The 17,627-nt window shown below is 44.9% G+C and overlaps 1 protein-coding gene across 1 annotated transcript; it reads right to left on the bottom strand.

Moving 5' to 3' along the window:
• Nucleotides 1–271: 271 nt before the first annotated feature.
• CTHRC1 (collagen triple helix repeat containing 1) lies at nucleotides 272–16,869 on the bottom strand. Its single transcript, XM_002710591.6, has 4 exons — nucleotides 16,476–16,869; nucleotides 9,039–9,260; nucleotides 5,277–5,493; nucleotides 272–791 (listed from the first exon to the last, which is right to left on the bottom strand). Exons 1-4 carry the CDS (start codon nucleotides 16,608–16,610, stop codon nucleotides 649–651), a joined length of 717 nt encoding a protein of 238 aa, XP_002710637.1. The 5' UTR covers nucleotides 16,611–16,869; the 3' UTR covers nucleotides 272–648.
• Between the last annotated feature and the right edge of the window lie 758 nt (nucleotides 16,870–17,627).

Raw genomic sequence — 17,627 nt, 5'->3', positions numbered from 1 at the left:
CCTCTCTCTTTCTCTCTCTGGCTCTACCTCTCTTGTCTTTCAAATAAATAAAATAAATCATTAAAAGAAATAAAATTCTTAAAGTGCTGATGAATTTCCTGACACATAAACACCTTTTTGTCGTTGTATCCCTTAAAATGAACCATATTATACATGTATGAGAAATAATATATGATTATTAAATGAATACACAATTAGATTTATATTCAACCTTTCAGATATAAAGTACCAGAACTCCAACATTAGTGGAAATTAGCTTAAAGATATTAAATTTGTTTGAAATAAGTTTTATTTAACAGATATAAAATAGTTCTGAACATTTACAACTTGTACAAAGATTGGAAGCTTTTATATTTTAAAAAATGCTGTACTAAGAGAATAGAAAAACTAGACACCATGATGACATTCTAAATCATAGGTTCAAGGAATGGAAATAAGAGGAAAATATTCTAATCAACTAAAATAATCCCAAACCATTTTTGATTGAAGTAAAATGAGTACTGTTATGTTCAAAACAGTGTGAAATCACACTTAGGTCTGTAGTTTTTTTCCTTCAGATGTATATGTATAAAACATTTTAAAATGTCATTTAGATGAACCACTTAAAGATATAATAAGAAAGAGGTAGGGGATGAAACTTCAAAGGCTTTATTTTGGTAGTTCTTCAATAATGATGCGAGACACAGAGTTCCATCCGGTGGAAGCATCTCCTTTTGGATAATCTGAACAAGTACCAACCCAGATAGCAACATCCACCAATCCAGCACCAATTCCTTCACAAAGTCCTTCCACTGCAAAACAAAGGTGAAAGTTAAGATTTTCTTTAGCTAATCTTTTAATAAGATTTAACTAAATCTTATTATAGAAAGATAGAGTATAATTGTTTAAAGCTAATTTTAAATATACAATACTTGATAAAAGTTCATAATAAAGTTCTCTTTTAATTGGTATACAAATGTTTTTAAAAGCTGTGTACATTGGAACAGCACTGTGGCATAGTAGGTAAAGCTACCGCCTGCAGTGCCGGCATTCCATATAGGTGCCGGCTGGAGTCCCAGCTGCTCCACTTCTGATCCAGCTCTCTGCTATGGCCTGGGAGAGCAGTAGAAGGCAGCCCAAGTGCTTGGGTCCCTGCACCTCTGTGGGATACCCAGAAGAACCTCCTGGCTCCTGGCTTCAGATCAGCTCGGCTCCAGCTGTGGTGGCCACTTAGAGAGAGAGCCAGCGGATGGAAGACATCTCTCTCTCTCTCTTTTCCTTTGCTTCTCTTTAACTCTACCTTTCAAATGAATTAACTCTGTAGCTTTTTCAAATAAATAAATAAATCTTAAAAAAAAAAAACAGATGTGCACATAGACATTCTGCTATATATGCTGAATAGGCAGATTTCTTACATGTGTCAACTATGACACCAGAATTTGTTTTGTTAAATAAATAGCCCAAGTAATCCAATCAACTAACTAAACAAACAAAAACCACAATGTATTTGACTAAACAGAGGAAACCTGTACTATTTTAAAAGCCAAAACCTTTTTTAAAAATATTTTTATTTTTAATTTATAAATTTTTTTTAAATTTATTTGACAGATAGAGTTAGACAGTGAGAGAGACAGAGAGAAAGGTCCTCCATCTGTTGGTTCACTCCCCAAATGGCCGCAATGGCCAGAGCTGTGCCAATCTAAAACCAGGAGCCAGGAGCCAGGAGCTTCTTCCAGGTCTCCCATGTGGGTGCAGGGGCCCAAGGACTTGGGCCATCTTCCACTGCTTTCCCAGGCCACAGCAGAGAGCTGGATTGGAAGAGGAGCAGCCAACTAGAATCAGCGCCCAAATGGGATGCCGGCGCCACAGGCAGAGGATTAAACTACTATGTCATGGCACCAGCCCCTAAGCCAAAACTTTGATTTAATATACAAATCCATTTTTAGGAAAGTGCTGTCCAACACATGTATGTACACTTGGTGCTACTGAACTAGACTTTCATAACACTAAAAAATAATCTAGCAAAATCAGTATCCCAGCCCTTTAGCCTAGGAATCTCATTTTACTCAGAATTTCCTCGTTGTAAAACTCCAAAAAAAAAAAAAAAAGTTGTTTTTCTTAAATAGTAATGTGCTTTTGCACATGTTCTCTGAACTTTTACATACAGGACTAACAACCTGCGTTCTATGTTACCAAGGCTCTTCTCCCACACTACTAAATAAGTACGTCATTCCCCCAGTGCTCATTTTAGCAAGCAAAAATAAAACAAACAAAAAACCCATGGTACTTTGGATGACTGTGTAAAGGGGAAAAAGAACCATAGGCTGGTAGGGCTGGTAGGTCCTTTAAGGACATTAATCCTGACACTTAGGTAGTAGAGTGGATGACCACATGCGGCTGGCGAGGTTTGCTTTCTGGTTAGTGTATCCAGCAGAACCCCAGGGATGCAGGTCTGAAACAGTCTATTTCATCAGCTCTCACTAATCAACAAATCTAGGGCAAGCCCCTCAGAATCTAGGGACCTCGCTCTGGTTCAGGTCTCTTCCAAAATTGGGAGAACTAAGCCGTAGGCTCACAATCCTAATTAATCCGATACTCTCAGTGCGACCCCAAGTGACACCCATGGCCTAGAATCTTGTTCACTTCGCCCTACAGACTGGGGGGGGGGGGGGGGGGGCAGGTGAGCTGTGTCACCCTCACACAGGAGAGTCAGATGGTCACTTCATGGTATTTAACAGGTGAAATCATGTTTGTTGAAGTATTTCATCCTCTCTAGCACCCAGGCCTAAAGACTTAATCTGATCAAAAAGTGGGCTGGGGAGATGAGAGTGATTCCACGGTCATGGGTAAGATGCAGTATTTCCCTGGGCCTTCATGATGTTTAAAGAGAGGAAGTGAAAAGAGCTTCATTATATCTCAGGAGTATTGTGTGGATTTAAGGGAAAACATGAAAGAGAAGCCCTTGGTTTCTTTTCAACTTATTTATTTTCATTGTATTTGAAAAGCAAAGCAACTGAGACAGAGCTCTTCCATGCACTGGGTCACTGCCTAAATGCTGATAACTGAGGCTGGGCCAGACCAAAGCCAAGAGCCTGGAATTCCATTCCAGGTCTTTCACATGAGTGGCAGGGACCTAGCACCTCTGCCTCCCAGGATGCATATTAGCAGGAATGCTGGGGAATAGCTAGGACTCAAATGAGGCACACTGATATGGGATTTGGATGTCCCAAGCAGTGACTAAAGCCACTGCCCCAAGTGCTGGCCCCTGATTTTTGCAGAGTAAATTTGCTAGGGCCAGAGTCATGGTGCAATGGGTTAAATCCTTGCTTGCAATGCTGGCATCCCATATCTGATCATATGAGCATATTCTGGTCCAGCTTCCAACTAATGTGCCTAGGCAAGCAGAAGAAGATGGCCCAAGTGCTTGGATCCCTGCCACCCATGTGGGAGACCTGGTTGGAGTTCTTGGCTCCTGGCTTTGGCCCTGACCATTGTAGCCATCTGGGAAGTGAACCAGGGGATGGAAGACCTCTCTCTGTATCTGTCTCCCCCTCCTCTCTCTGTCACTCTGCCTTTCAAATAAATCGAAATAAATATCTTAAAGAAACAATAAATGTTTAGAGTTCATTATCTGAAGTAGATCCCCAAAGAAAGCTGAATTGTCATTTCTTCTAGTTAAAGAGTCTCTCTTTGCTTTCCTCAGTCATTCTTAGGTACAAGATTAGAAAAGAAGTCCCTGCAAGAAATGAGGGCAGTGAAACTAGCAATATGCATACTTTCTGATTCTCCCAGGCATGGTGTCCCACCCCCACAGCAACTCTGGAAAAATGGCTGGCAGCCAAAGATTGATAGTGCTATCCCTGCATGATGAGATTAACATCTGCTTTGTTTTTTTAACTCTAATACTTTTTGTCATTCTCTAAACTTTAATGAAGCACAGAACAGAACAAAACAAACCAATTTTTTTCCCAGACATTTTAAGGGACCAGTAGTTTAATTGAATGTCTTTTCTTTCTTACTAGGCAGGCAGAGGCAGAGACTGCAAGAACAATAGGGAAATTCTCTTTTACAAATTTAGCAGACAGTAGCCACTCTTTCAAAAAACAAGGCAAAGAAATTAGCCAGTCCTCTTATCAGTGGAAGCCAGTGGTTCGCAACCTTGGCTGCATATTAGAATAATGGGAGCTATGTTGAAAGTTCCATGGGGTGGGGTGCTGTGGTGCAGCAGGTTAAAGCCATGGCCTGCAGTGTCTACATGCCATATGGGCATCAGTTCAAATCCCAGCTCCTCCACTTCTTATCCAACTCTCTGCTAATGTGCCTGGGAAAGCAGTGGAACATGGTCCAAGTGCTTGAGCCCTTGCACCCACATGGGAGACCAGGAAGAAGCTCCTTGACGCCTGGTTTTGGCCTGGCCCAGCCCCAGCTGCTGCAGCCATTTGGGAAGTGAACCAGTGGATAAAGATCTCTCTCCATGTCTTTATCCTTCTCTCTCTGTGTAATTCTGAGTTTCAAATAAATTGATAAATCGGAAGGAAGGGAGGGAAGGAGGGAAGGAGGGAGGGAGGATCCTTGAAAGATCCTTGGAAGATCCCCAGGTAAGCCCAATGTGTGGCTAGGGTTGAGAACCACTTCTTTATGGCAATACTGGATCTTTTGCCACTTAATCTAACTCATTCATTTTCAATCCTGAAACACATGAGAATCACTAGGAGATCTTTTGAAAAATATAAATACTGGGGTCTAAACCATAGAGATTCTGAGTCAGTTGGTTAGAGAAGGCACTCAGGCATTCATATTACAAAATATATGTGTATATACTTATATATTTGTATAAACATATTTATGTATTAATTTTATTTGAGAAACAGAGACAGTGAGAGCAAGATAAATTTCCTATTTGTTAGTTCACTTCCGAATCATCTGCAATGGCCGAGGCTGGGCCAGGACAACGCTGGACGCCAGAACTGGATTCAAGTCTCCTGCATGGGTAGTGGGGACCCAACCATGTAAGCCATCACCTGCTGCCTCCCAGGGTGCATTAGTAAGAAACTAGTTTTGGAGAGCATCCGGGACTTGACTCCAGGCACCCTGATATGGGATGCAGGCATCCCCACTGGCATCTTAACTGGTATGCCAAATGTGCATTCCCATATATTTTTAAAGATCCATGAGTAATTCTGAAGTGCAATCCAGGGTGGAGAGTCACACACTGAAAACTTGCTTTATAGCAGCAGGACCCAAACGAATCTTTGCTAGATCTGAAGCACATTCTACAAAATTATTATCTTACATACCAGAAGAAGTACGATGAATATTAATTGTTGAATTCAGTTCAGGGCTTCCTTGGTCCAAATAAATGATGGCTTCAATGGGAAGAGGTCCTGAACATTCAGCTCCATTGAATGTGAAATACCAGCGCTGACAGCATGCATTTCTGCACTTTAGCCGAAGTGAGCCACTAAACAAGACTCTTAGAGCACTGTTTGAACGCATCTTTGTAAATGTACACTCCTGTCACAAACGTAGAAATAGCATTTAATTAGCAATTTCCATTTTAATTAAAAAGAGGCTTTGAAATTGCATGTGAATCCTACAGAACCATTCTTTCCCCAAACTCTTTTTTAAACGCTTAACTTTTCAAGAGGGAAAAAGATTCCCTGCAAGGTAGGTAAGAAACGTTGATGTAAGAAAATTGTAGAAAATCAAATTATGGCTTAGAATTATTCATTCCATTGAAAGTGTCTTTCAGCTTGACAAAGAATAGCTAGAATTCAATACTTTTGGCCAAACTAATCTATAATTCATTTTTTCTCCTTTAAACATAATTTTCGAGCTCCAGTTATGTGCTAAATGGCATAGATACTGTAGTTAACAAAACTGAAACCTTGCCCTCATGGACAGTCTACATGAGTGCTGTCCACACATATTTACCCTTGAACTTTCTCTTTTGGAGCAACAACAAACAGTATAATGGGGTAAGGAACAAGCAGGGTTTCTAGTCTACCTCTATGACACAAAGATAAGGCCCATATTTTTTGCTTTTTTCCCTGCAACAACCTGGTCTTCACAAAATTTGTCTGTGGTCTCATGACCCTCAATTTTTAAACAATGATTTTGAAAGTTTTACCTGGTACATAAAAATTGTGTATATTTATGGAGTGTCATGTGATGTTTCAATGCATGAACACATTTCACAATGTCCAATCAGGGTAATTCTATCTATCTCCTCACACATGTATAATTTCTTTATTAAGAAAACATTCAAAATCATTTCTTTAACTTTTTAAGAAAAATACACAGTACATTTTCAGTAGTCACCCTATTGTACAGTAGCATATCAGAATTTCTTCATTCTAACTCAGTGTCCATTAACCAAGCTATCCCTACACCTTGACTCCCCTACTTTCCCCATGCTCTGAGATCAACTCTTAGATTCTACAAATGAGTGAGATTGTGTAGTATTTGTCTTTCTGTGCTTGGCTTATTTCACTTTAACCTCCAGTTCAATCCATGTTATTGCAAATGACAAGATGTCACCCTTTTTAATGGCTGGATTGTATTCTACTGTGTGTATATAAAACATCACATCTTATTTATCCATTTGTCAGTTGATGGATACTTAGGCTATTTCCATTTATTGGCTATTGCAAATAGTGCTGCAATAAACATGGCACTGCACATGTCTCTTTGAAAGACTGATTTCATTCCCCAGTGATGGAATTGCTGGATCATTGAGCAGTTCTATTTTTAGTTTTAAAGGAGGCTCCATACTGTTTTTTATAATGGCTGTACTAATTTACATCCCGATCAACCCTGTGCAAGGGTTCCCTCTTCTCCCTGTCTTTGCCAGGATCTGTTACCTTTTGGGTTTTTTGTTGTTGTTGTTGTTGTTTTTTTTTTTTGGATGACAGGCAATATAGGTGACATGAGGTGATAAGTCACAGTGGTTTTGTGTTGCATTTTCCTGATGATTAGTAAATTGAGCATTTTTTCATGTGTCTGCTGGCAATTTTTATTTATTTATTTATTTATTTATTTTTTTTTTTGACAGGCAGAGTGGACAGTGAGAGAGAGAGACAGAGAGAAAGGTCTTCCTTTGCCGTTGGTTCACCCTCCAATGGCCGCCGCGGCCGGCGCGCTGCGGCCGGCGCACCGCGCTGATCCAATGGCAGGAGCCAGGAGCCAGGTGCTTTTCCTGGTCTCCCATGGGGTGCAGGGCCCAAGCACCTGGGCCATCCTCCACTGCACTCCCTGGCCACAGCAGAGGGCTAGCCTGGAAGAGGGGCAACCGGGACAGAATCCGGCGCCCCGACCGGGACTAGAACCCAGTGTGCCGGCGCCGCTAGGCGGAGGATTAGCCTATTGAGCCGCGGCGCCGGCCCCTGCTGGCAATTTTTATGTCTTTGTTTGAGAAGTCTTTATATCTACCACCCATTTTTCAATTGACTTTTACTTGTTTTGTTGTTCTTATTTTGTTTTATTGTTATTGAGTTGTTTGAGTTCCTTACATATTCTGGTTATTAACTCCCTGTCAGATATATAGCTTACAAATATTTTTCTCCCATTCTGTAGGATGCCCCTTCACTCTGTTGATGGTTTCCTTTGCTGTGCAGAAGCTCTTTAATTTAATGAAATCCCATTTGTCTATTTTTGCTCGTTTCCTGTGTTTTTGGGTTCTGATTCAAAACATCTTTGCCCATTCCAGTGTCCTGCAGCATTTCCCACTGGATCCACTTTGAATTGGTTTTGTTTTTAACGTGGGCAGAGATGGGCTCTAGTTTCATTCTTCTGCATGCAGAAATCCATCTTTCCCAGCATTGCTGTTGAAGACTGCCTTTCTTCCGAATCATGTTCTTAGCACCTTTGGTCCCACTATTTTTCACTTGCACAAAATTCCTGTACCCGTTCTGACTGCTACTAAAAGGAACTTGAAAACATATTAATAATTCAGAACCCGTAAGGATAGTTTTTAGAAAGAACTCAGTAACCTTTGAGGAACAACTATAAATAGGGTCCCACAATGCCAGACATTTAAATAACGAGGCAACAGTTCAACAAAATGCTTTCTAAGAAATCATGTCCAGACAAAGAAGAGGTCGTAGTTACCAAAACTATGAAAGCCATGCATACATCAAACCAACATAGTCTCAAACCCTTTTATAGTGTAGTATAGAGCAGAAAAAGCTGAGATAGGAGCAGGGATAATATACAGGTTTTTACCTAAAAACCTCAGTTTTAGGAAAATAAAAGGTGGTGGTAGTAGTTAAAATCATGAAGGCATATGTTGTAGATATGGACCATGTATAGAGCTGATCAACAAGAGAAAGGATTTTTATAAACAGCACTGACTTCTTGAACCCAGCCATTGGTCTCACCAATTACTTTTCGAGCAAACACTCATCAAAGTGACTGAGTCACTATTCAAAATGCATTGGCAGATACAGTATTTTGAACAATCTTTCCTCTTCCCCTTAATGTTGCAGAATAATTTAAATGGCCCCTGCAGTACATTCCATCTGGTCCATGTCTTTTAAATTCAGCAATTTTAAGCTGAGAATGCTACATGGAACAAGGACAGAAACCAACAGACTTCCCATTTCTGGATAATTCCTATATGAAGTGATTTCTTGGGAAGTTCTCCTCATTTTTACTTATGTCTGGAGCAAGGGCAGAATTTCCTGGCCTAATATGAATCTTAATTAACTAAAGGGTAAGTCTAGAAAAAAGCATACTGTTCAACATGAACACCTCTGCTCTCCTTTTTTGTTTGGATTTTAAAAATGAGGGTAAGTTATTTTAGATAGTATGGTTGAAATGATAAGGTAATTTGTTTGTGTTAGAAATATTTTTATGAAATTGATTCTGAAACGTTATCAACTTTTTCATTAATTTAAAGTTAAAAGTCACACACTACATTATCTTGTACTCCTTATTGTTTTTAAAAAGTCTTTTGGTTTAAAGAAAAAAAGAAGACCTCACCCAAAAATTAACACTCAAATATGAAAACCTTTAAAATAAATCTGATGCAACTTGAAAATAAATCAAAGTTTACTTACCGCAATTTTTCCAAGATCTATTCCATAGTTCAGTGAATTCCATGAGCACTGCTTGTAGTTGGGTGTCCAAGACTCTTCAAAGCTTTCCCTCAAGCATTCCCCCTTTTCTCCTTTGAATCCATCCCGACCTGGGATCCCAGGAGTACCAGGAATGCCATTGGCTCCAGGGCTCCCATCCCGACCAGGCACCCCTGCTGGCCCTTGCAGACACATTCCATTATACTAAAGAGAGACAGGAAAAGGGGAAAGAACTCTTACCACTTAGATTCAAAGATGCAGTACATTATAATTGCATTTATTTTGAGCCCTTGGAGTCAAGAATCCCTTCATACCAATTACCCATATTCTAGATGAGTTTTTGTAGAGAATTTCACAATTATTTCAGAAATACTATAATTTCTTTCATACTTTTTAATTGCTCAAAGTTTACACAAATACACACACACGCACACACAAATCCAAGAGGACAAAATGTTTTTATTTGCTTGCTTCTTTCCACTGCTCATTATAAGCCTAATTTTTTTAATCAGAAAGCTTTTTAAAAAGATTTATTTCTTTATTTGAAAGGCAGAGTTAGAGAGGGAGAGACAGAGAGATCTTCCATCTACTGGTTCACTCCCCAAATGGCCTCAATGGCTGTTTTCTCAGGCACATTAGCAGAGTGCTAGATCAGAAGTAGAGCAGCTAGGACCCAAACCGGCAACCATAGGGGATGCCTAACCTGCAGAGTCACAAAGCCAGACCCATGATGGATATGATTTGATTTTCCACTTTTTTTTTCCTGATCTTGCATCTTGTAAAAGGAGTTGGATTTCACCATTATACTTTTTGTTTTGTTTTTTATACAGGCAGAGTGGACAGTGAGAAAGAGAGAGACAGAACGGCTCAGTAGGCTAATCCTCCGCCTTGTGGCGCCGGCACACTGGGTTCTAGTCCCGGTCGGGGCGCCGGATTCTGTCCCAGTTGCCCTTCTTCCAGGCCAGCTCTCTGCTGTGGCCAGGGAGTGCAGTGGAGGATGGCCCAAGTGCTTGGGCCCTGCACCCCATGGGAGACCAGGAGAAGTACCTGGCTCCTGCCATCGGATAGGCGCGGTGCGCCGGCCGCAGCGCGTCGGCTGCAGCGGCCATTGGAGGGTGAACCAACGGTTCACTGTCCACTCTGCCTGTCAAAAAAAAAAAAAAAAAAAAAAAAGAAAAGAAAAAAGAAAGGTCTTCCTTTACCGTTGGTTCACCCTCCAATGGCCACTGCGGCTGGCGCGCTGCGGCCAGTGCTCCAAAGCCAGGAGCCAGGGGCTTCTCCTGGTCTCCCATGCGGGTGCAGGGCTCAAGCACTTGGGCCATCCTCCACTGCACTCCCGGGCCACAGCAGAGAGCTGGCCTGGAAGAGGGGCAACCGGGACAGAATCCGGTGCCCTGACCGGGACTAGAACCGGGTGTGCCAGCGCTGCAGACGGAAGATTAGCCTATTGACCCGCGGTGCCAGCCTACCATTATACTTTTACAGTTTTATGAAAACCTTGCACCATTTTGGATGCTTACCTTATTTCTAATTTTTTTACCATTAATATTATTGTGATGAAAATTTTTATCCACGTAGCTTTTTTTCTTCTTTTGACTTCTCTCCCTAAGATAAATTCCTAGGGCCATAACTATAAAATAATATCTTAAAATTATTTTCTATACTTATTTGTGAGGCAGAGAGAGATAGATAAAGCTCCCATCAGCTGGTTCATTCCTCAAATGGCTGCAGCTGCTGGGGCTGGGCTGTGGTGAAACCAGGCACAGGAAATCCAGGTCTCCCACATGGGTGGCAGGAATCCAATTACTGAGTGCCATCATCTGCTGTGTCTTGGGGTTTACATTAGTAGGCAGCCCGAACAAAGAGCTAGAGCTGGACATTGAACCCACACACTGCTAACTGCTAGGTTAAATGTCTGCTCCATAAAATAAAATCATAATAGTCAGTAATCATCTCATACCGGTAATATCTCTACATTGGATATATATATACCCCCTGCTTCTTCTCCCTGTTTTTATGTAGAAGTTGTCTTAGGATAGTATTTCTGGTCTCCAGTTCCAGCCTAGCTCCTCAAGAACCAGTGACCCAGTTCTAGGTGACCATCAGTCTTCAACAGGGGGGCAATATTCTATCAGACAATCTGTATGTGCTGAGATTCCGTTTTTTTTTTATATGTGTGTGTGTCCATATGAAGGGGTATATTATAAAGTTCAAATGCATGGATTCTAGCACTAGTTTCTTAGGATTTGAATCCTGGTTCTACCACTTTTCAGCTATGCAGCCCAGTGCCTCTTTCCTTAGCTGTAAAGTGGGAATAATAATGTTTCTTACCTTGTAGGGTCTGTATGAGATTTAAGTGAATATTATACAACACACGCTTAGAATAAGGCCTGGAACACAGTACACATTGCATAAGCTGGCCACTATTACTCTTGTAATCACCCCAAGACCAATGTCCTCGAGGCATTGCCTGGACGAGTGTGTCCACTCCCATGAGAGGACAGAATAGCTTCCAGATCTGGGGAAGAAAGCATTGGCAATCCCATCAGCTGGCATCCATAAAGCATGCACATAAGCCAATGTTGTTTGCTCAGTGGTAAAGGTAGTATTTTGAGCTTCATCTATCCAATTCCTGCGTCTACCCTAGAAAGTTCATGTGGGAACGAGGGTGCCATTAATTAGATCCTCCAAACTCCAACACCATCTACTTATATTTTTACTCTAATATTTCCTCTTTGTCTAAATTGATCAGTGCTATCATTCTGTACAAATATAATGTCCAAGTGAAAACCAATTTCCTTATATATTAAAATAATTTCAGAGTTAAATATTTATTTATTTATTTTGACTTAAAAGGCAGTGAGGGTGAGAGAGAGAGGTTGATTTGTCATTCATTGATTCACTTCCCAAATGCTGGCAACAGCTGGGCCTGGGCCAGGCCAAAGCCAGGAACCAGGTACTCATCCAGGTCTCTAATGTGGATGCCAGGAACCTTGTTACTTCATGTATCACCACTGCCTCCCTGGGTCTGCATTAGCAGGAATCTGGACTTGAGACTAGAGACAGGGCTTGAACCCAGGCTCTCAGATAAGGGGTGCAGACTTCCCAAAGAGTATCTTAAATACTATTTCAGGGCCGGCGCCGCGGCTCACTAGGCTAATCCTCCACCTTGTGGCGCCGGCACACCGGGTTCTAGTCCCAATCGGGGCGCCGGATTCTGTCCCGGTTGCCCCTCTTCCAGGCCAGCTCTCTGCTGTGGCCAGGGAGTGCAGTGGAGGATGGCCCAGGTGCTTGGGCCCTGCACCCCATGGGAGACCAGGAAAAGCACCTGGCTCCTGGCTCCTGCCATTGGATCAGCGCGGTGCGCCGGCCGCAGCGCACCGGCCGCGGCGGCCATTGGAGGGTGAACCAATGGCAAAGGAAGACCTTTCTCTCTGTCTCTCTCTCTCACTGTCCACTCTGCCTGTCAAAAAAAAAAAAAATACTATTTCAAATGCTTGCCCCAAAAGCTTATCTTTTTTTAAAATTACTTTATTTATTTGAAAGGCAGAGTTATACAGAGGCAGAAGCAGAGAGAGAAAGAGTCTTCCATAGGCTGGTTCACTCCCCAAATGGTTGCAACAGCTGGAGCTGAGCAGATCTAAAGCCAGGAGCCAGGAGATTCTTCCAGGTCTCCCACGTGGGTGCAGGGGCCCAAGCATTTGGGCCATCTTCTACTGCTTTCCCAGGACATAGCAGAGAGTGGAACAGCCAGAACTTGAACCTGTGCCCATATGGGATGCAGGCACGGCAGGCAGCAGCTTTACCTGCTGCACCACAGCGCCAGCACCAAAGGCTTATCTTTTAACTTTACTTTCTGGAATTAGACATGATCACTTTACAAAATCCAAAAAGCACACTGGGGCGGGTCCTATGTAAATATTTGCTAATCAATTTGCCTCTCATATTACCTATTTGATCTTTTTAAACATTTATTTATTCATTTATTTTAAAGGCAGAGAGAGAGAGAGAGGGAAAGAGAGAGAGAGAGGAGGGGAGAACTGAGAGAGATTGCTCTTCCATCATCTGGTTCACTCTCTAATGCCCACAGCAACTAGGGTTGGGCCAGGCCAAAGGCAGGAGGCAGGAACGCCATCCTGTTGTTCCATGTGGGTGGCTGGAACTCAAGCACTTGGGCCATCACCTCCTGCCTCCCAAGCATGTAAGTAAGAAGCTGGATCGGAAGTGGAGTCAGGAGTCAATCCTAGGCACTCAGTATGGGATGTGAACAACCTAAGTAGCTGTTTAACCAGCTACCTGTGCCTCAGTGTCTGCCCCTAGTCTTTGTTCTGATAAATGACCTTTTCATAACTTTGATATTGCCATTTACTGGCTATAAGAAAAGAAACTATTTACTGTCAGAGAAACAGTGAGGAAAGTATCTAACTTTAAAAGTATTTGAGGCCGGTGCCGCGGCTCAGTAGGCTAATCCTCCGCCTTGCGGCACCGGCACACCGGGTTCTAGTCCCGTTCGGGGCACTGGATTCTGTCCTGGTTGCCCCCTCTTCCAGGCCAGCTCTCTGCTGTGGCCAGGGAGTGCAGTGGAGGATGGCCCAAGTGCTTGGGCCCTGCACCCCATGGGGGACCAGGAGAAGCACCTGGCTCCTGCCTTTGGATAGGTGCGGTGCGCCGGCCGGCTGCGGCCGCAGTGGCCATTGGAGGGTGAACCAACGGCAAAGGAAGACCTTTCTCTTTGTCTCTCTCTCTCACTGTGCACTCTGCCTGTCAAAAAAAAAAAAAAAAAAAAAAGTATTTGAAAAGGGGTTGGTATGGTGGTACAGCGGGTAAAGCCACTGACACCTCAGCACTGGCATCGCATAAGGGCACCAGTTCGAGTCCCAGCTGCTCTACTTGTGATCCAGCTCCCTGCTAATGGCCTGGGAAAGGCAGTGGAAGATGGCCAAGTGCTTGGGCCCCTGCACCCATGTGGGAGACCTGGATGGAATTCCAGGCTCCTGGTTTGCTGCAATCTGAGGAGTGAACCAGTGAATACAAGGTCTGTCTCTCCTTTTCTCTCTGTAACTCTGCCTTTCAAATAAATACATAAATAAATAAATGGTTTTGTTTTAAAAAATAATTATGTGGCCTAAAGTGTCCAGTAAGTGTCATGGTTGAGGATTTTTATTCACCTTTTCATCTAAAAAACCGTATTTAAGATGACATAACTTTTAGGGGATTAGGTTCCCCAGGTATTATTTCTTTCTTCTTCTTTTTTTTTTAATAGATCGATTCATTCATTTGAAAGTCAGAGTTACACACAGAGAGAAGGAGAGGCAGAGAGAAGTGGGGGGGGGGGGTTCCATCTTCTGGTTCACTCCCCAATTAACTACAAAGGCCAGAGCTGTGCTGATCTGAAATTAGGAGCTTCTTCTGGGTCTCCCATGCAGGTACAGGGGCCCAAGGATGTGGGACATCTTCTATGCTTTCCCAGGCCATAACAGAGAGCTGGATTGAAGTGGAGCAGCTGGGTCTTGAACTGGCATCCATATGGGATGACAGCACTGGAGGCAGCAGCTTTACCCACTACACCACAGTGCCAGCCCCACTCTGTCTTTTTCCACTTTAAAATGCTAACCCAGGGGCTGGTGCTGTGGCATAACAGGTCAAGCCACCGCCTTTGACACTGGCACCCCATGTGGGTACCAATTAGAGTCCTGGCTGCTCTACTTCCAATCCAGCTCTCTGCTAATGTGACTGGTAGGTCATGGAGGGATGGCCCAAGTGCTTGGGCCCCTGCTTGGGGTGGGGAGGAGCACCTAGAGGAAGCTCCTGGCTCCTGGCTCCTTCCTGGCCCAGTGTGAACCATTGAGACCATCTGGGGGGTGAACCAGAGGATGGAAGACTTCCCTCTCGGAGTCACTGCCTTTCAAAGAAATAAAATAATGTTTTAAAAAACACTAATCCAACACATGTTCAGTACCCTCAACAAATGTCTGTGGAGTGGATTAATTCCATGCGAAAGGAAGCGCCAATTTTTCTACACCTCTGTTTTTTCATTGGCCACCAGGGGGCAGAACTTGGTGGATGATTGAAAGAAAGGCTTTGAAAGATCCTATACAAAGAAGTTGCTTCATAGGATCTGTTGAAACCTTCTAAATGACTCTGGGGCCTTTTCTGTCAGCAAAACCAAACCCAATCTCCGGGATGCACCTGAGCCTGACTGCACAAAAGCTTCACCACGTCGGGTAGGGCTGTGGGCAACCGCAGGTCCTGTAAATCCCTGCACGGGAAAAAAATTGCTGGCTTTATGGGGAAAGGGGGTATTTTGTGTATCATAACCACACAGTCATAAAATGCTAACTGCACAAGAACCACATTCATTTGGTACAGTTTTAACAATTTAGACACTTAAAATAGAAGTGTAACCCTGAACACACAGTCTGCTTTTGTGGGGCAAAATTATATAGCATATCACCAAAAAATGCTCTGTGATTTCTTTTTTTCCGCCCAGTGCTTTTGAATCCAGCATAGGAGGAGCTGCAAGAGAGCTTGGCTTATTAGTTTAGGTTAGGTCCGCAGCTTAACAACACGGAAAGCTCTTTAAAATCACAAGCTATACCCTCCTCCCGTCTTAAGTCTTGCAACATCTGTGAACGCCATTTATGCGCAGAGACTGGCTTAAGTTTTGAGTTTATGGTATACCAAGGACTATCCTGCGGTTGCTTCCACAGATAAGACCCTCAGAAAGCTGTTTGCTTGCTCTCCTGGAAACTCAGCTCCTTTTGTCTGTGCTGTTCACACCTGGTGGCCACAAAGCCAAGCCCCAGGTGGTTGTAAGGCCTGGCAGACCTTGGAGGGTCGGTGCCTGGGGGTTGGGGGGGTGTCAGTTCCCCTTCCAGCCTTGAACCCTCTCTGAACCATCCCCGGCTCCAGTGTGGTCGTCCAACAAAGTAAATTGCAGCTCATACTCCCTGGGAAGATGACCCAGCGTGACTCAGTCCTCAAGTTTCGGAGGGTTGGACAGATGCTTTGTGGGGCCATTGCTCTCCTGCGGGCAGACGTGGCCACCGGCCCTGACAAAGGACACGTTGCACGGCCCGGACCCAGGCCCAGGGGATCAGCCAACCCAGGCCCCAACCCAAGCCCCTCAGTCTACCCCCATCACTACCCAATCCTCTCCATCTTTCCCAAGGGGACACCTAAAGCCAGCCATTCTTGGACGTCTCCCTGAACTTCGGGGCGTCCCACCGACCCACGTCGCGTCGCCACTACGCGAGGGCCCCTTTCTATAGGTCTCCCTGGGAGTTCTGGTCTCGGGGCGCAGACAAAGCGGGGCTCCCCGGCCCCACCCACAGCTGCGCCGACGCGCACCCCTCACAGCGGGCGGGCGGGCGCCCTCCACCGGCGTAGGGGTCTTCCCGCCCTGCTGCCGGGACTCACCACGTCCACCACCTCTCTCTGCCGGAGCAGCGCCTTCTGCTTCCCCTTGGGGGTCTCGGAGGCGCTGCCCTGAGCCAGCAGCTGTAGCAGCAGGAGCGGTAGCAGGCGCAGCCGCAGGCGGGGCTGGGGGCGCATGGCGCGGCGGCAGCGGGGACGCTCGAACGGTCCCGGTCAGCTTCTGGCCCCGCCGCGCTGCGAGACCGCCGCGGGCTGCATCAATGCGCCTTTCACCCGCCCGCCCCCTGCACTCCCGGAGTTTCCATCCCGTAATAGGCTGGAGCCCCTACCCCGAGCCCGACCCCGGGGCGGGCCGAGAGCCGGGCCCGCCCCTGCCGCTGCCGCCGCTCCTCCCGCCGGGACCCTCGCCGTGGACAAGTCCCTGTGGGACTGCGGCGGGGGCCGAGGGCAGGAGCCGCGCGGGAGGCCTGGGACTGGCTGGAGGTGTCGCCGCCTCCATGCACGCGCTAGAGACACACCTCTTAAACTGTTCCCAGAGACAGCCCCAAGGGCGGTTGATCCCTGGCCTGGGGAGTAGATGACATTTTGGGGAACGGGGCGGGGGGGGGGGGTGGTGAAGATTCTCAGATCATCAGATTCTCCCAGAGTCCCCTTACCCAAATGACCAATAAACTTTTTGTTTAAAAAAGTGGACTTCGAAAGGTTCGTGGAAAATCTGCATCATCTTCTAATTCCATTTTTTCACCAACTTTTTGAATTCCCCCTCTGCCCACATCCCAAGCACTAATGCTTTCTTAGCTCAGGGACCGCGCAAGGCCTTGCGCGCATGCGTATTCTTTGTCTTCTGGGCATCCCTGTGGGGGTGGAGACCTCCTCCGCTCGCCCCATTCACAGCTGAGGAAACTGAGGCTGAGGGAAGTTAATCCACACTCAGTGGTAGAAGTTCCCACTTGGGTGTTCGGTCTTGATATTCTAACCGGATTGATATTCTAACCGCCTCTATCCTCCTGCATTTGTCTTTTGTCTGCTCTGGAAGAGAGCGTCCTCGGACAGCAGGCGACCCACCGGCTGGGTCAGGTGGGCGCAGGCGTCCCTGGCATCGCAGGCTGGAGTCAGGCGAACAGAAATCTTGCCGTAGATGTAGTAACACGGAGGTCGGTCGCTGCTGAAGTCTGACTCAGCTCAGCAGGGGCT

This window comes from Oryctolagus cuniculus, chromosome 6 (genome assembly GCF_051225735.1).
Source record: "Oryctolagus cuniculus isolate XC-2025 breed Fujian yellow rabbit chromosome 6, ASM5122573v1, whole genome shotgun sequence".
Lineage (NCBI taxonomy): Eukaryota > Metazoa > Chordata > Mammalia > Lagomorpha > Leporidae > Oryctolagus > Oryctolagus cuniculus.
The sequence above is the reverse complement of the archived record's forward strand: the minus strand, read 5'-3'. Positions and strand labels throughout refer to the sequence as shown.